General features: G+C 31.7%; 1 protein-coding gene across 2 annotated transcripts in view; it reads right to left on the minus strand.

Moving 5' to 3' along the window:
- Positions 1-1,116: 1,116 nt before the first annotated feature.
- Positions 1,117-16,291, minus strand: part of LOC145256277 (uncharacterized) — a 37,739-nt gene continuing 22,564 nt past the window's right edge. For both annotated transcript variants that reach the window (XM_080114961.1, XM_080114960.1), the window contains exons 2-4: positions 8,177-8,311; positions 4,238-4,306; positions 1,117-1,350 (exon numbers count right to left, since the gene is read on the minus strand). In XM_080114961.1, the coding sequence (XP_079971087.1) occupies positions 1,249-1,350; positions 4,238-4,306; positions 8,177-8,311 (306 nt within the window). In that variant the 3' untranslated portion in view covers positions 1,117-1,248. The remainder of the gene's footprint in view (positions 1,351-4,237; positions 4,307-8,176; positions 8,312-16,291) is intronic.

Consider the following 16,291-nt stretch of genomic DNA (forward strand, 5'->3'; position numbering starts at 1 on the left):
TAAGTTATAAAATATATATATGGCAGTTAAGCTACGCAGAATATTCCGTGTTGCATTCTCGTGAATATTCGTCAGCCTTATGCGAAAAGTTGTGGTTATCGCGCGTTTATATATGCGTACATGCTATTGAGCTTTTTGTTAGCCAATCAGCTTTCTAGTTGCCACCGCGCCCATCCTAATTAGCTAATAGGCCTTACGAAATTCACTTAATGTTGCACCAAATATTTCTGGGCGAAGAGCGGCACTGGGGATTAAAGAAAAGGGGGATATATTTGGGCTGATCCTTTGAAGAGGTAAAAAAATCCGGTAAAAAATGTGTAGAAGAGAGTTGTTATCAATCCAGGGTAAATTGTTCAGGCACTTCTCTAGTTGTTGCTTGGCTGCAACTTGCGTCCAGTTATATGAAAAGAAGATTAAGTGGATTAGATTTAAAGTGCATAATGGACAGCAAATTGTCGAAGTAATAAAATAGATTCTTGCTGATATAGAAAAGGAGGAGACTTCTACTGATGCTTGGCGCATATCTGAAACAAAAATAGGAATTGTGTTTTTCTAGACGTATCATAACAGGCGTGGAGGTAGAAATTGATGAAGAAAGCAATTCTGAAGAATATGATTATAATGTCATTAACGTGATTGCAATCCGTACACTGGACTATTTGATGTGAAATGATGGGAGCGTGTGATAAAGGAATATATATTTTTTATTATTATTGTAAGGATAAAAATGGAAACTTATCAGCTGAAAATCGAAGAAGTTGTTTTTCTACGTTGTGCGTGCCCATTAATTAGATTAAACAAGTTTTTTTTTCTACAGTCGTAGATTTGTATAAGTGGGTTTGATTTAATTCTGCGAATAAACTAATTCGTATGTTAGGAGAACAACTGACTCCATAAATAAATGACAAGCTGAAAACAGACAGAGTATTATTTTTTCATGAGATAGTACAGAAACAGTGTTGATGCCGGAGTTGAATTAAAACTTCTTATCGGCGTTTGAAGAAATAGGAATTTTGTTTAAAGTTTCTTGTGGCATTTTGTTTGCTGACAATGAGTTGATTGGAATAAATTTAAAGATTGGAATAAAAAAAAAGCAGTAAATAAAAAAGCAGGAACTTATTTTCTTTCGAACATTTATTTTAAAAACAAGCTCCATGTACAAACAGTTACGTCTTTTATTTATTTCAAACATTTAAAATTTCGAGGCATATCAGAAAGCATCGTCAAGCTACGGCGAGTGTGTAGGAGTTAACGGTCCTTAGGAATATGAATTAGATTGCAGACCAATTTCTCAAAAAGACGTCTCGATGACACAACCGGAAAATAGACGATGATAGTACATTCTTGAATCTAAAAAATATTAATAATAACAATAATAATAATAATAATAATAATAATAATAATAATAATAATAATAACAATAATGATAATAATAACAATAACAATAATAATAGCAATAATAATACTAACAATAACAATAACAACAATAATAATAACAACAATAAGAATAATAACAATAATAATAACAATAACAATAACAATATTAATAATAACAATAACAATAATAACAATAATAATAATAACAATAATAATAATGATACTAATAATGATAATGATAAAATAATAACAATAATAATGATAATAATAAAAACTAAATAATAATCATATTAATAATAATCAAATAATAATAATAAAATAATAACATAATAGAAATAATAATAATAATAATAATAAATAATAATAATGATAATAATAAAGATAATAATAATAATGATAAAAATAATAATAAAGATAATAATTATAATGATAATAATAAAAATAACATTAATAATGATAATAATAAAAATAATAAATAATAATCATATTAATAATAATCAAATAATAATAATAGTAAATAATAAATAATAAATATTAATAATAAATAATAATCATATTAATAATAATGATAATCATATTAATAATAAATACTAATAATAAATAATAAAAATAAATAATAATATTAATAATAAATCATCATCATAATAATAATGATAAAAATAATAACAATAATAATGATATTAATAAATCGATCCCTCGACGAAATGTTGCATCGCTCTGCCTGTTCTACAAGTATTTTAATGGTGAATGCTCTGGCGAACTGCAGACACTTGTGCCCCCACGACGTAGACACCCACGACAAACCCGACAGGCAGCTAAATCCCACCCCCCACAGTAGAGATCCCTAGATGTAAAAGATGTTTCTACACCAGTAGTTTCTTCCCCAGAACCGCTAAACTTTCGAATTCCATTCCAGGTCCCGGCTTTCCCAACTGTACTGACATGCAGAAGTTTAAGTGTAATGTGAACCGATATCTTGCTGCCCAAATTCCAACATAGTACCCAGTAGTTGTTGCACCTGATAGTAGCCCCCTACACCAAAGTGGCAATGTGCCTTGTTTGGGGTGAAAATGTAATTAAAAAAAAATAATGAATAATAATAATAATAAAAATAATAATAATAATAATAATAATAAAAAATTAAATAAATAATAATAATAACAACATCAAAAACAACAACGATAATAATAATAATAATAATAATAATAACAAAAAATAATAATAATAAAAAAATTAAATAAATAATAATAACAACAACAAAAACAACAACGATAATAATAATAATAATAATAATAACAAAAAAAATAATAATAAAAAATTAAATAAATAATAATAATAACAACAACAAAAACAACAACGATAATAATAATAATAATAATAATAACAAAAAAAATAATAATAAATTAAATAAATAATAATAATAACAACAACAAAAACAACAACGATAATAATAATAATAATAATAACAAAATAATAATAATAATAATAAAAAATTAAATAAATAATAATAATAACCACAACAAAAACAACAACGATAATAATAATAATAATAATAATAATAATAATAATAATAATAATAATAATAATAATAATAATAATAATAATAAGCACAGAGTCTGTAGCTGGACAGATAGAGAAATAGCACAAATAAAAAAAAAATCACCGATCGAACTGATCTAATTACAAACAATGTACAGATCATTGGATATAATACTAAAATACTTCCTGACGTAGAATCCAAAAGATTTACTGCAAGGCGTAAATGATAAACATGACAAAAACGAAAACCCGAGTAGCATAATACAAATGTGAACAATAAATAGTAAAATGACAAAAACAACATTCTAATTTCACTAGTATACACAAAAACTATATACATATGAATACAATAACAAAATAATACTAGTATACATAAAAAAAACTATATACAATAGCAAAATAATACTATATACATAAAAAAAATACTATAACAAAATGGACGGTGTTCCCAATGTTCTGAGAAATTATTTAGGACGAACTGGATTGACAGTTCTACCCTTATCATATACCAGGCAACATTTTGACAAGAAAATATGTTAGTTGAAGAATGTCCAAGAAACGAAACATATATGAAATCCTTTCGAAATCAAGCTGTTCATGAAATCAACAAAAGTCTTATTAAATGAAATTCACATACCAAATGAAGTGAAGTGTTGAAAACAAAACATACATACTTCGAATCGACGTCGAGATATAACAGATCTATGACATAAACAATTAAAAACTGATAAGAAAATAAATATGTAGGCGCTTAGAAACACAAACAGAAAGAAGTTGAAGCATTAAAAGATCCACAACTAATATCAACCTGGGCCGGATAGAAAATACGAAGTTACTCCGATTATACAAACCTCGGATATTTGTCTTTCTTTGTATAAAATAGAAATGGTGCATATCATATGAAAACAGTTAAGAAACATCACTCAGGCGACACTAGTGACACTTTAGCAGTAGAGGAAAGGGCGATTGACGCAATCAAACCGCCCCAACCGACATCATAACAACAGCAGAAAGAGATTTCATCCATCCACTAACTTGCAACACGAAGCAGAAAAAAATATAACAGTTTTTTACAGTGCAAAGAGACTTGGGAATGGAGGTGGTGTAGGGACTAACTGTATATGAATTCGCCTCATGGTATAAATACATTAAGATATACCACGCTTGAGAGTCAGTCGTAAAACGCCATATTAGAATTAAGTACCACAAGTGTAGTTCTCTAAATAACATTTCTAAACTAAATTTTTCTCGGTCACACACACACACACACACACACACACACACACATATATATAATTTGAAGAATCTTTTCATTACTTACTTGTAGTGGATAAATTGAAAACATCGGTCGTGCTAGAACTGTCACAGCATATTTCATTCCAGCAGCCAACTGTAAATAAAAAATACTTAATATAAGTATATATATATATATATATATATATATATATATATATATATATATATACATGACTGAGATAACTATCATCCTTTCTATCATCCCTCCTCCCATACGTACACCCCTCGAAGTGGCTCCTTCCCTCTGGGGAGCGAGATCTTCCCCACACTAGAAACCTATCCTGGGTCTGGCCGTACCCACATGGGGGGGCAAATAAATAGGAAAAAATATCCCCTATATATATTTTAAATACACTTCTTTATCTAAACAAGCATAATATCAAGAATACCCGAACAGTCTAAGACTGAAACAAAAAATTACATCTAAAAAATAAATATCAAAATTGAATGAAAACACCTTTACCCTTATTTCAAAGGAGCTGTCCTCTCCCCCTCCTCACACATACACATTAGTAACGACCTTGGATCACAGTTACCTTTCTAGGGGAACAAATAACTTAATAATAGTATAAAACAGTAGACACATTCTTCAAACCAATAAAAGAAAACACACACACACATCCTACCCTAAAGAAAAAAAAAGAAGAAAAAACAAAAAAAGATAAATGAAAACACGAGCAGAGAGAGAGGGGGGGAGAGAGAGAGAGGGTGGGGGACATAAGACAGCAGTGACCAAAGCCCAATAAAACAGTAATAAAAATTGTACATTCGAATGAAAAGTAGAATCATTTACACGTTTCCAACTCTTGGAAAATGCTCTTCATACTTTGTTAAAGAGATCTTGAATATATTCTTAACATTTTAAATAATTTCTGAAGAGGACGCTTCAAAGAACGTCTGAAACGCGTAAAAACAATTTCGCTGATTTAAAAACATTATTACAATGATCTAAACATAATTTTCAATGAAAAACCAAGTCACGGAATAATAAAATAATGTTAAAAAATACACATTGTTGGTGACTACCCCCTTATTTAAATATATATATATATATATATATATATATATATATATATATATATATATATTTAAATAAACTAAAGTCGTATATATATATATATATATATATATATATATATATATATATATATAAGCGAGATAAGACACTGATTAGAATTCCGATGAAACATCCTGATAGATTTTACTTGAAGTAATACTTTCAGGGTGATCCGAGCCAAAAAGGAGGAGCTGAATATTTAAGAATAGAGCAATATATCACTCAAAAAACTATTTTCAATATTTGTACTGAAAAGCAAAATAAGTGTCTATTCACAACTGACCATTTTGCTAACCGCATTTCATTTCCTCTGATGATATCACATGATTGAAAATCCACGGATTAAGGAAATTAACATAACCCTTCTATATATTCCTTTTGTCAAACAATAAATCCTTAATTCGAATATATTTGTCTATATGGTTTTTTTTTTCAGAATTTAAATTTAACCACCAAACTTATATATATATATATATATATATATATATATATATATATATATATATATATATATATATATATATATGCCTACTTAATCTATCATATAAATTATTATCTGAAAATATAATTTTACGCGTAAATTCTCAGTATTTACTTCAAGAGTGCTCAATACATAGGTAGCGTTAGGTAGTAAGTTATAAAAATATATATGGCAATTAAGCTACACAGAATATTCCGCGTTTCATTCTCGGGAGAATTCGTCAGGATTATGCAAAGAGTTGTGGTTACCTCGCGTTTTATATACGCACCTGGTATTGAATTTTTAGTTAGCCAACAAGCTTTCTAGTTTCCACTAGCAAAGCAATATTGGGAACTCAAAGAAAGCGGACGTTCGCCGATTATCGAATAAAAATGGTAAGATAACCAAGCACATGTAGGGACCTAGACGATCCATATAGATTATGCCTGAATGAAAAATTTGCTATTCTATACTTTAAAGAACCTCAACATCTATTAAACTGTAGGAGAGAAATAGCGAACAACTGTGTGCACAGGATAAACTTTACTCTAGGATGGCGATACAAAACAATTTAAAAATTAACAATAATAATAGGAAGTAAATAAATAAAATAAAAATAAAAATAAAATAAACATATATATTCATATATATATATTCATAAATATATATATAAATATTTATGAATATATATGTTTATTTTATTTTTGTTTTATTTATTTATTTGTATATATATATATATATATATATATATCATACCATCATCGAAATATTGCAGCCCTCTGCCTGTTCTACAAGGATTTCAACGGCGAATGCTCCGACGAAGTGCAAGCATTGTACCCCTCGACGTAAATACCCCTGACAAACCCGACAAGCAGCTAAATTCAACCCCTTCACAGTAGAGATCCCTAGATGAAAGAGATACTTCTAATCCAGTAGTTTCTTCCCCAGAACCGCTACACTTTAGAACTCCCTTCCTTCCAGGTCCCTGCTTCTCCAACTGTACTGACATACAGAAATCCAAGCAGTATTTGCACAGAACTTTGGTTCCGGATCCATGTGGTTGGCTGGTCACATTCTGGAAAGAGTATCTCCTTTATCATTTCTAATCAGATTGCAGGATGGCCGGTTAGTTCGTCGTCATCAGGATCATATCAGGTCTCGCCGTTGTATCACCGAGCCAGCACCTCAATCCCCAAGTGAAAACAATCCAGAACGCATTTTCACGGAATTAAACATGCCTCCAGATATGACAACAGAAAATAACACACATCCACAGACTCCATTGACACATAAGAATTCGCCCGATTATGAGCAGCAAGATAGAGAAGTGAGTGAGCATACCCCACTAGCCCTGCCACGACGATCGGGCTGTACAATAAGACCACCGAATCGTTTTAGTCCGGATTGACTAAAGATTGAACAATTACCTTTTATTTTTTCTTACCTTAAAAAAGGGGGGGATTTCAATGGTCACATACTGAGGCAGAATAATCCTCGACCACAAAAGGGTCACAAGGGCAGTCTAACCTGACCTTTTTCCATGATAAATGGACCTTTCTTTTTTTGGGGGGGGAGATGTGATGTACGTAGGTACACAGGGGACGATAACATGGGCGACACCGGAAAAAACGGGCGGTGCAGAAAGAGACAGCATGTAGATACTTGCGGTCGGCTCTCGGCTGAATAAAGTCTTAAAACAAACTCGGCGTTTGCGTTCTCAGTGAGAAACACCACAATACCTTCGACTAAGAAGCACTCTCGATCAAGGGAAAAACATTCAGCTGTCTTAGAACGGGAATAGGACGATGAAATCTTGTTCGTATGACCAGTTGAGGTAGCAAAACTAATCCAAACTATCTGCGTGTCCTGGATATGACCTTAAACTATATCCAGTGGTGAGGCCCCAGCTTGCGGGCTTTGGGGAGTGTGGAACCACCCTTTAATTACCATTGCTCCCAGGCCCACTCTGACCCAGAGTGGTAGTACCTGTTAGGGTCCCAACTGTGGGTTAAATAGAACTGATGTGAAAACAACAAATATATTCTATTTAAAAAATGTTCTTCAAAATCTTTGGATTCGGCATTAAATAACCCGAAAAGCGTTGATATGACGTAAAAAAAAAGCAACCAACCAACCAACCAACCAAACTATCTGCGACTGTAATCGCGATGATCATATGATCTAAGACTGCCTTGTCTGTCTATCACTGTCTTTTTGACATTATAGCAAACAAGCTTTCTTCAACTGCGACCAGATGTAAAAGCAAATGGACGTCGAACCGACAAAAAAGAATAGACTTCTTCTCGTTCTTTACTTTAGCGAATGACACCCGTGCTAATCAGACATATTACAATTTTCCCTACAAAACTAACCAAAATAATCTGCGAATGTTGTTACAATTAGGAAACTCTTGTATGATCAAATGATTTAAAGAAAAAAGTATTTACCGCTGATTGTGCGTGAATCACATCAATGATATCCATAACAGCAAACTCTGGCACAATTTTCGACATGTCTGTCACCAATTCCTGGATTCCTGGATCGTTAACGCTAATATTTTTCCAGCCACCAAGTATGGGTTGCTTAAAATCAAAGAGAGATGTAATATAGTTAATAACAAAAATGTAGAATGTAGAGGTATATAAGAATATAAACTAAATTTAGTCAGTATTTGTTATATCTATATAATTAGAAAACTCTTGACCTTGCTTGCTAAAAGCGAAGCGGTAAATTTACACACACACACAAACATATATATACACACACACATATATATATATATATATAATTACTTCATTTACTCACAAAGTTAATATACGAAAGTATAGATTTATGAGTAAACTTTAAGTATTTACTTCAAAAGTGTTCAATACGTAGGTAGAGCTAGTTAGTAATTTATAAAATATATATGGCGATTAAGCTACACTGAATATTCTGCGTTTCATCCACTATAGGAATCGTCAGGCTTATGCGCGAATTTTGTGGTTGCTTCTTGTTTTTATATATGTTGAGGATTTCTAGTTAGCCAATCAGCTTTCTAGTATCCACCGCGCCCCCTCCTATCAGCCAATGGGCATGCATTTTATCGAACAAAGGATCTGTTTTAGAACTAGGTTAGTGGTTTAAGGTAGATCTTTTCCCTCCTTTTTTATTTTTTTATTTTTTTATATATATATATATGAATATACCTATGTGTACACACACACATGCACACATATATACATATATATACATATATGTGTGATCGTTTATGTATATTCATGTTTATTTTATTTATTTGTTTGTTTTCTATTGTTATTGTTAGTTTTAAAGCTATTTTGTATCGCTATCCTAGAGTAAGTTTTGTGTTGTGAACACAGTTGTTTGCTATTTCTCGTCTACAGTTTAATAGATTTGGAGGTTCTTTAAAGTACAGGATAGTAATTTTTCATGGAGGCATAATTTACATGGGTCGTTTAAATGTCTGCACGTGGTAGCTTGTCTCATTATTTTCCATTCGACTACCGGCGAATGTCCTCTTTCTTTGAGTTCCCAGTATTTATTCGCTAGTGTTGTTGTAGGCATAACTTCCTTTAGATTTTAAACCCCGATACTATGACCAAAGCAACAATATTTGCGAAATAAAACCCGAATAACAAGAAATATTACATAGGTATGACTTCCTTAGATTTTAAAACCCGATACTATGACCAAAAGTACCTTCAAAAATAAAAAATAAAAAAATAAAAAAACACCGTATAAAAACAGCGCGGTGGATACCAGAAAGCTGATTGGCTAACTAGAAATCCTCAACATATATAAAAACAAGAAGCGACCACAAAATTCGCGCATAAGCCTGACGAATCCTACAGTGGATGAAACGCAGAGTATTCAGTGTAGCTTAATCGCCATATATATTTTATAAATTACTATATATATACATATATATATATATATATATATACGGGCAAACAGTTAATAAAACATGTTAAAAACATTTTGAAACGAGTTAAAAACATATTTAATTTGAAAAAGAAACACTAGATAAGTGGATAGTCCTTAACCCGCGGAGTTTCGAAGAAATACTTTCCATCTCATCAGAGGGTAGGAATTAGCAAAATGCGGGATCGGATTTTGCATACAAAAGTATTTGATAAAACAACAAGTAAGTCAACGATCTTACTTGATAACAAAAAAAAGTGAAGCAGAGGGAATATGGTGAAGAAAAAGGTGATTACACGTGAATTTATTTTATATATATATATATATACATACATGGCTCAGTGGTTAAGGCATAAGGGTGAAGCGTTTAATGGTTTGGTTTTGATACTAACTAATAGCACACGTCATATATATATATATAATTTAGATTTCACAACTCTATACTAATTTAAATATAATAATTCGTAGAGAATTGTTTTTATAATAATAATTACATAAATGAAAATATAATATTCAGGAATATCTTACGACCGAACAATGTTTGGCGACCTGCTAGTAATATATGATTATTTCACACTAAAGTGATGTCACTCTCAATATCTCTCTCTCTCTCTTTCTCTCTTTATATATATATATATATATATATATATACACATAATACTAAAACTCTGTCGTTCTTGGTTGTTTGCTTGTTTGCTTGCGCAATATCCTCCTCCTCCTCCTACTACTACTACTATGCCTCCTCTTCTTGCTACTCTTATTACTTCTCCTCTTTACAACTACTACTACGCCTCCTCTTACTACTACTGCTACTCGCCTCCTCTTCCTTATCCTACTATTACTACTACTGGTTGACATGTATTTTCCCTACTATTACTCTAAACAGAATGACTCATAAAAATCTATCTATATTCTTTTTTTCATTTTAATATACGTTCATAGAAATGTTTCTGTTATCACAAAAAACTATTTTCTTTACGTCACAAGTGTCATGCTAATACATTAATTCCATAGCTAATACAACATACTGACCCTTTATGGGATGTTTTGCAACTATTCTGTATTACAACTATACTGTCGCAATTTTCTCACAAATAAATCAACATTAACCCATTGACAACGTATTTTTTTTACTGTGTACGTTTTCAGCGGCCTGATTTGTTTTTGCGTTTTAAATTATCCAAATAAACAATTGTTTATACTTTGTGCATTTTTTTTACATCGTTCATTTCCGTATTACGTTTAAGTTATTTTAACGCAATTTTCTTACAAATAAATATACTATTTTATAATGTATTTTTTTTACTGTGTACGTTTTCAGTGACCCATTTTTTTCCACGTTTAAATTAATAGATATTTCAAAATTTGAATTTAACTTTAAGTATTATGGTATCTGTTCAGTGCACATTTACCTATAAGTATGGCAAACCACTTATAATTCAATGGCTGTAAGTTTTTTCAATATTAAACAATTATAAACAGAACGACTCATAGAAATCTATCTATATTCTTTTTTTCATTTTAATATACTTTAATAGAAATGTTTCTGTTATGCCACAAAAAACTATTTTCTTTACGTCACAAGTGTTACGCTCATACATGAATTCTATAGCTAATATAACATACTGACCCAACGGGTCACAGGTAGTCTAGTATATATATATATATATATATATATATATATATATATATATATATATACAGGGGGTCAAAAGAAAGTCAGCACATGTAATATTTAAAAAAAACTGCAAATTTAAGATAAATTTAATATAACTATGTAAACAAACTATACCTCATTTTATTAGCCTTTTATTCTTCTATAATTTTACCTGTTCATATTTGACTTTTAATTAAGATATGTTGGTGTTCATGTCAATTTAAAAAAAATAATTTCAAATTGAGGAGACAAAAGAAAGTCCACACAATCAGTGGCGTAGCTAGACCTTTTGCCGCCCGGGGCGGTAGTAAAATTTGCCGCCCCCCCGGCATTTGGGTGCCCGGAAAATTCATCCATGGAAAAAATTCGTCCTATGAAAATTCGTCCATTTTTTGCTAGATAGGAAAACTGGTCCATTATTATTAAGTTAACATTTATTCTGTAGTTGCTTAATTTTCATACCTTGCGAACATTAGTTCTACGGTATCTAATTTTCCTTAATTCAATTAAATTAAAATATGAAAACTGATTTTTAATATTTTTTATTCATTTGAGCTTTTATCTGTTTTCCTTTTGTTTTAAGTAGATGGTGGGGGTTGCCCGGGGTGATTTTGTCCGATCCCCCAGCTAGCAATTGTAAAGTTTACAAGGAGTTATAAAAAGTAGGCTACAAAAAACAAACGTTTGATACTTTCAAAGTCTTAGCCTCATGAATTGGACAGTAATAAAATTAATGAATTCAAACTTTCGCATCTAATGTTATTTCCTCTTTGATGTCGGTGCATATACACCCAAATATCCAACTTTCTTTTCACACCTATTCGATAAAAATTTATATGAAAGTTCCTCTTTAAGTATGAATTTGTTAGTATTTTTTTTCGATTTTCCCCTTTTACCATCTCAAAATGCCGCTCCCATGCCGCCCCCAGGCCGCCCCCGACGCTCAAAATATAGGGACACATTTTTTCTGATTCCGATACCCCCAAAAATTCCGATTTTTTACAACCTTTTTGGTATAAAATTTCATATTTTTTGTTAGATTTTGTCTATTTTTATTTATTTATTCTACTTTCTATTTTTACTCTCTCAAAATGCCGCCCCCTGACATATGCCGCTCGCAAAATAGGGACAACTTTTTGCGATTCCAATAACTACAAAAGTTCCCATTTTTTACAACTTTTCGATATAAAATTTCAGATTTTTTGTTAGCATTTTTTTTCGATTTTTCCCTTTTACCATCTCAAAATGCCGCCCCATGCCTCCTCCCCCTTGACGCTCAGAAAATAGGGACACATTTTTTCTGATTCCGATACCCCCCAAAATTCCGATTTTTTACAACCTTTTTGGTATAAAATTTCATATTTTTTGTTAACTTTTGTTAATTTTTATTTATTTTTTCTACTTTCTATTTTTACCCTCTCAAAATGCCGCCCCCTCAGGTGTGCCGCCCGGGGCGCCCCCTTCCCCCTAGCTACGCCAGTGCACACAATAGAAAATTATTATTTAAATGCAACTTTGGGACATTAGTGCAACACAAATACAAGAGGAAGACAATGTACTAGTTAATATTTAGTATCATAGCCCTTCTGTAATTCGACAGCCTAAAATTTTGGGGGAATTCCTTGAATAAGATTTCAGCAATACTCCAAGAAAGGGGCTTTCCACATTTCTTTTATTTTTGTCCAAAGTTGAAATTTTATCATTGCGTAGCTGTTGCTTGATGTAATGCCATACGTTTTCGATAGTAATGAGATCTGAAGATTGTGCCGGCCAATCAAAATAAGGGATATAAAGCTCTTCCAGGAACATCTTGACATTTCCAGCTGTGGGAATGGGAGTATTATCCTCCATGAAGATGGGATTATCATCCAAATTCCGACCAAAGTAGGGTAGACAATGCCCTGTCAACATATTACTGTACTTGGTTGAATTAATTCGATCTTGCAAGAGAACTATAGGCCCTGAACCATTGGTACTAATAATACCCCACACCAGAACTGAACCTCCACCACCTTGCAGCGTTGAAACTGGCAACCTAGTATTAAATTCTTCGTCTTCCCTCCGACAGACGTATTGCCTACCATCGTTGCCTAGCCTATTGAACTTGCTTTCGTCGCTAAAAAGCACTTTTGACCAATATGAAGAGTCATGATCTTCATTGCATCTGACGTAGTCCAGACGGCACTTTCTGTTCTTTACAGAACTCATTGGCTTGCGTCTTACAACATATTATCGCAAATTAAATTCCTTTTATTTGTTCTTGACAGTAGAAAGAGAGAGCACTTTTTAACAAGATTGCACTGTTGTTGGGTTTGGGGAGCCCTTTCAAATCTGTTTTTTTTTCAGGCAACGGATCTTGATAGCATTGTCTTCCGTGTTAGAAGTAACTCCAGTACGACCAGATGTATGGGCATAACGAACATTGCCGATGTTTTGGTGCTTTTTCACAATCTTTCTTACCGTTTTCTTATCACATTTCGATCTGCGGTCGATTTCTCCATTGGATAAACAACAAAGGTAGATATTAATGAGCTCCTGACGATTCCTAAGAGAAAGTCGTGACATATGAACTAAATGTTACGTGGAGCAGCAATTGCGATTATAGATGCTTTGTTGCCTGTTGGTGGATATTTTAAACTGATTCAGAGACGATAATTTAAGCTGTTTTTAAGTGAATCTGTTGCTGCAGACTTTCCTTTTGCCTCCTCAATTTGAAGTTTTTTTTATATGACGTGAACACTAGAATATTTCAATTAAAAGTCAAATAAGAACAGGTAAAATTATAGAGGAATAGAAGGCTACTCAAATAAGGTATAGTTTATTTAAACAGTTACATTAAGTTTAGCTTAAATTTGCCGTTTTTGAAAAAATTGGAAGTGCAGACTTTCTTATTGCAGGCACTGTAGATATATGCATATATATATATATATATATATATATATATATATATATATATATATATATATATTAAACAGCATATAAGAAACGTATATAACAACGTATATAAACCGGCCACATCGTAGAGAAGCAGAAAACAGGGTCCAATCTTAGAAACACATTATCTATCTATTATATATATATATATATATATATATATATATATATATATATATATATATATATATATGAAACGTTTGGTTAGTCCGACATCACTCAACTAGAAATCTATACGTGAGTTTTTCGTTATATTTTGCAAGAATGATTGTATCTAACCCAACTATGCTTTTAAATATTAAAAAGTAAAATATATTATCATATTAAAAAACTTTTCTCGACATCGTTTATTTTCGGTTCCGATTTCAGCCGAGGCGACTTACCGGAAATACTTCCGATTTATATTGAATCGATAAGTAAACGATTTATCCAGTTTGTCTATTTTTATAGAAGAAATTCTATTACTTCGTTTTTCTTTCCTGCTTTTTCTACTTTACGGTATAACAAAAAAATTATTAAAAATAAAACTACTCGCCGAGATTCGGCAATATATATATACACTAGTTTTTTTTGTTGCTAAAATACTTGTAAAAAAATACACAAAAGAGTTTGGTTCACTTTTTCTTAACTATACAAAAATTAGCCCCATGTTAAAAACGGCTTTCGGATTAAACAGCCCTCAAACCTCGAAAGGTGTTCTTAACATGGAGATGTTGAGGGGTTTATTCCGAAGGCTGCTTTTAACAGTGGCAGGTTTGAGTGTTTATAATACGCTGGGCCAAGTCGTAAAAATAAACGAATTTGCTATTATTCATTGCAAAAATAGCTTAAAATTTATTTATTTGATAAGAAAAGACATTTTCTACAAACATTTAATAAGAAATACAAATGAACAGTAAGTTTTTTTTTTTGTATTTTTCTCTGATGATGTTTTGTTTCTACATTTAGAATTTAAAGAAATAGAATTACTCTCCGGGATTCGGCGATATATATACATCAGTTTTGTGTGCTGTTTAAATACTTGCCAAAAAATACACAACACAGTTTTTTTTTTCACTTTTTCTAAACTATAAAAAAATAACCTCTCCATGTAATGAACGGCTTTCGGATTAGACAGCCCCCAAACCTCGAAAGTCGTTTTTAACATGGGGATGTTGGGGTTATTTCGAAGGCAGTTTTTAACATGGGCAGGTTAGGGTGTTTATAATACGCTGGGCCATGTCGTAAAAATTAACGAATTTGCTATTATTTATTGCAAAAATAGCTTAAAATTTATTTATTTTACTAAAAAGAAAAAACAAAGTGTTTTCTATAAACATTTAATAAGAAATACAAATGAACGGTAAGTTTTTTGCTTTTTTTGTGTGTTTTTTCTGATGATGTTTTGTTTGTACATTTAAAATTTTACTTTATAATTTCTTTCGCATAGCTTTGTTATTATTACATCGGCAACGCTCGGCTTTATCCGGCTGTTGACATCATGTTTTACAATATATTTTTGTTTATTAAATTGTTAGGTGAAAGTACAGAAAACCCGGTCGGTTTCTAATGTGTGGAAACTCTAGCTCCGGGGAAAAAGGTACTCTGGATAGTAACAAAAATAAAATTTGCCTCAGTCTCGAAGGGTATCTCATCTACTGATCGAGGAAAAAATTGTGAAGTGTAGTTCATCCTCTGTTTCTCTCCCCTCACCCTCTCTTCCTCTGTTAATATATCTCTCCATCCATCTCTCCCTCTCTCTCTCAATCTATTACCCTCTATATCTCTCTTTGAGACCCTTTCTCTCTCCAACACCCCCTCTCTCTCCTCTTCTCCCCTTTCCTATGTCTCGCCTCCTCTCTGTTCCTAACTCTTCCCTCTCCCTGTCTATCTCTCAACCCATCTATCTCTCTCTATCTCCTTCTCTTTCTCTATTTCTTTCTCACTTTCTCTTTTCTATCTATATGTCTTCCTCTCTATCTGTCCATCCATAAAACCTAATCCTATTTTAATCCCCTAAATTAATTACAGTGAATAAGGCATTATCAAAACATGAATAGTCACCTAATTT

Source organism: Euprymna scolopes, chromosome 32, assembly GCF_053919585.1.
Source record: "Euprymna scolopes isolate OS-2025 chromosome 32, ASM5391958v1, whole genome shotgun sequence".
Lineage (NCBI taxonomy): Eukaryota > Metazoa > Mollusca > Cephalopoda > Sepiida > Sepiolidae > Euprymna > Euprymna scolopes.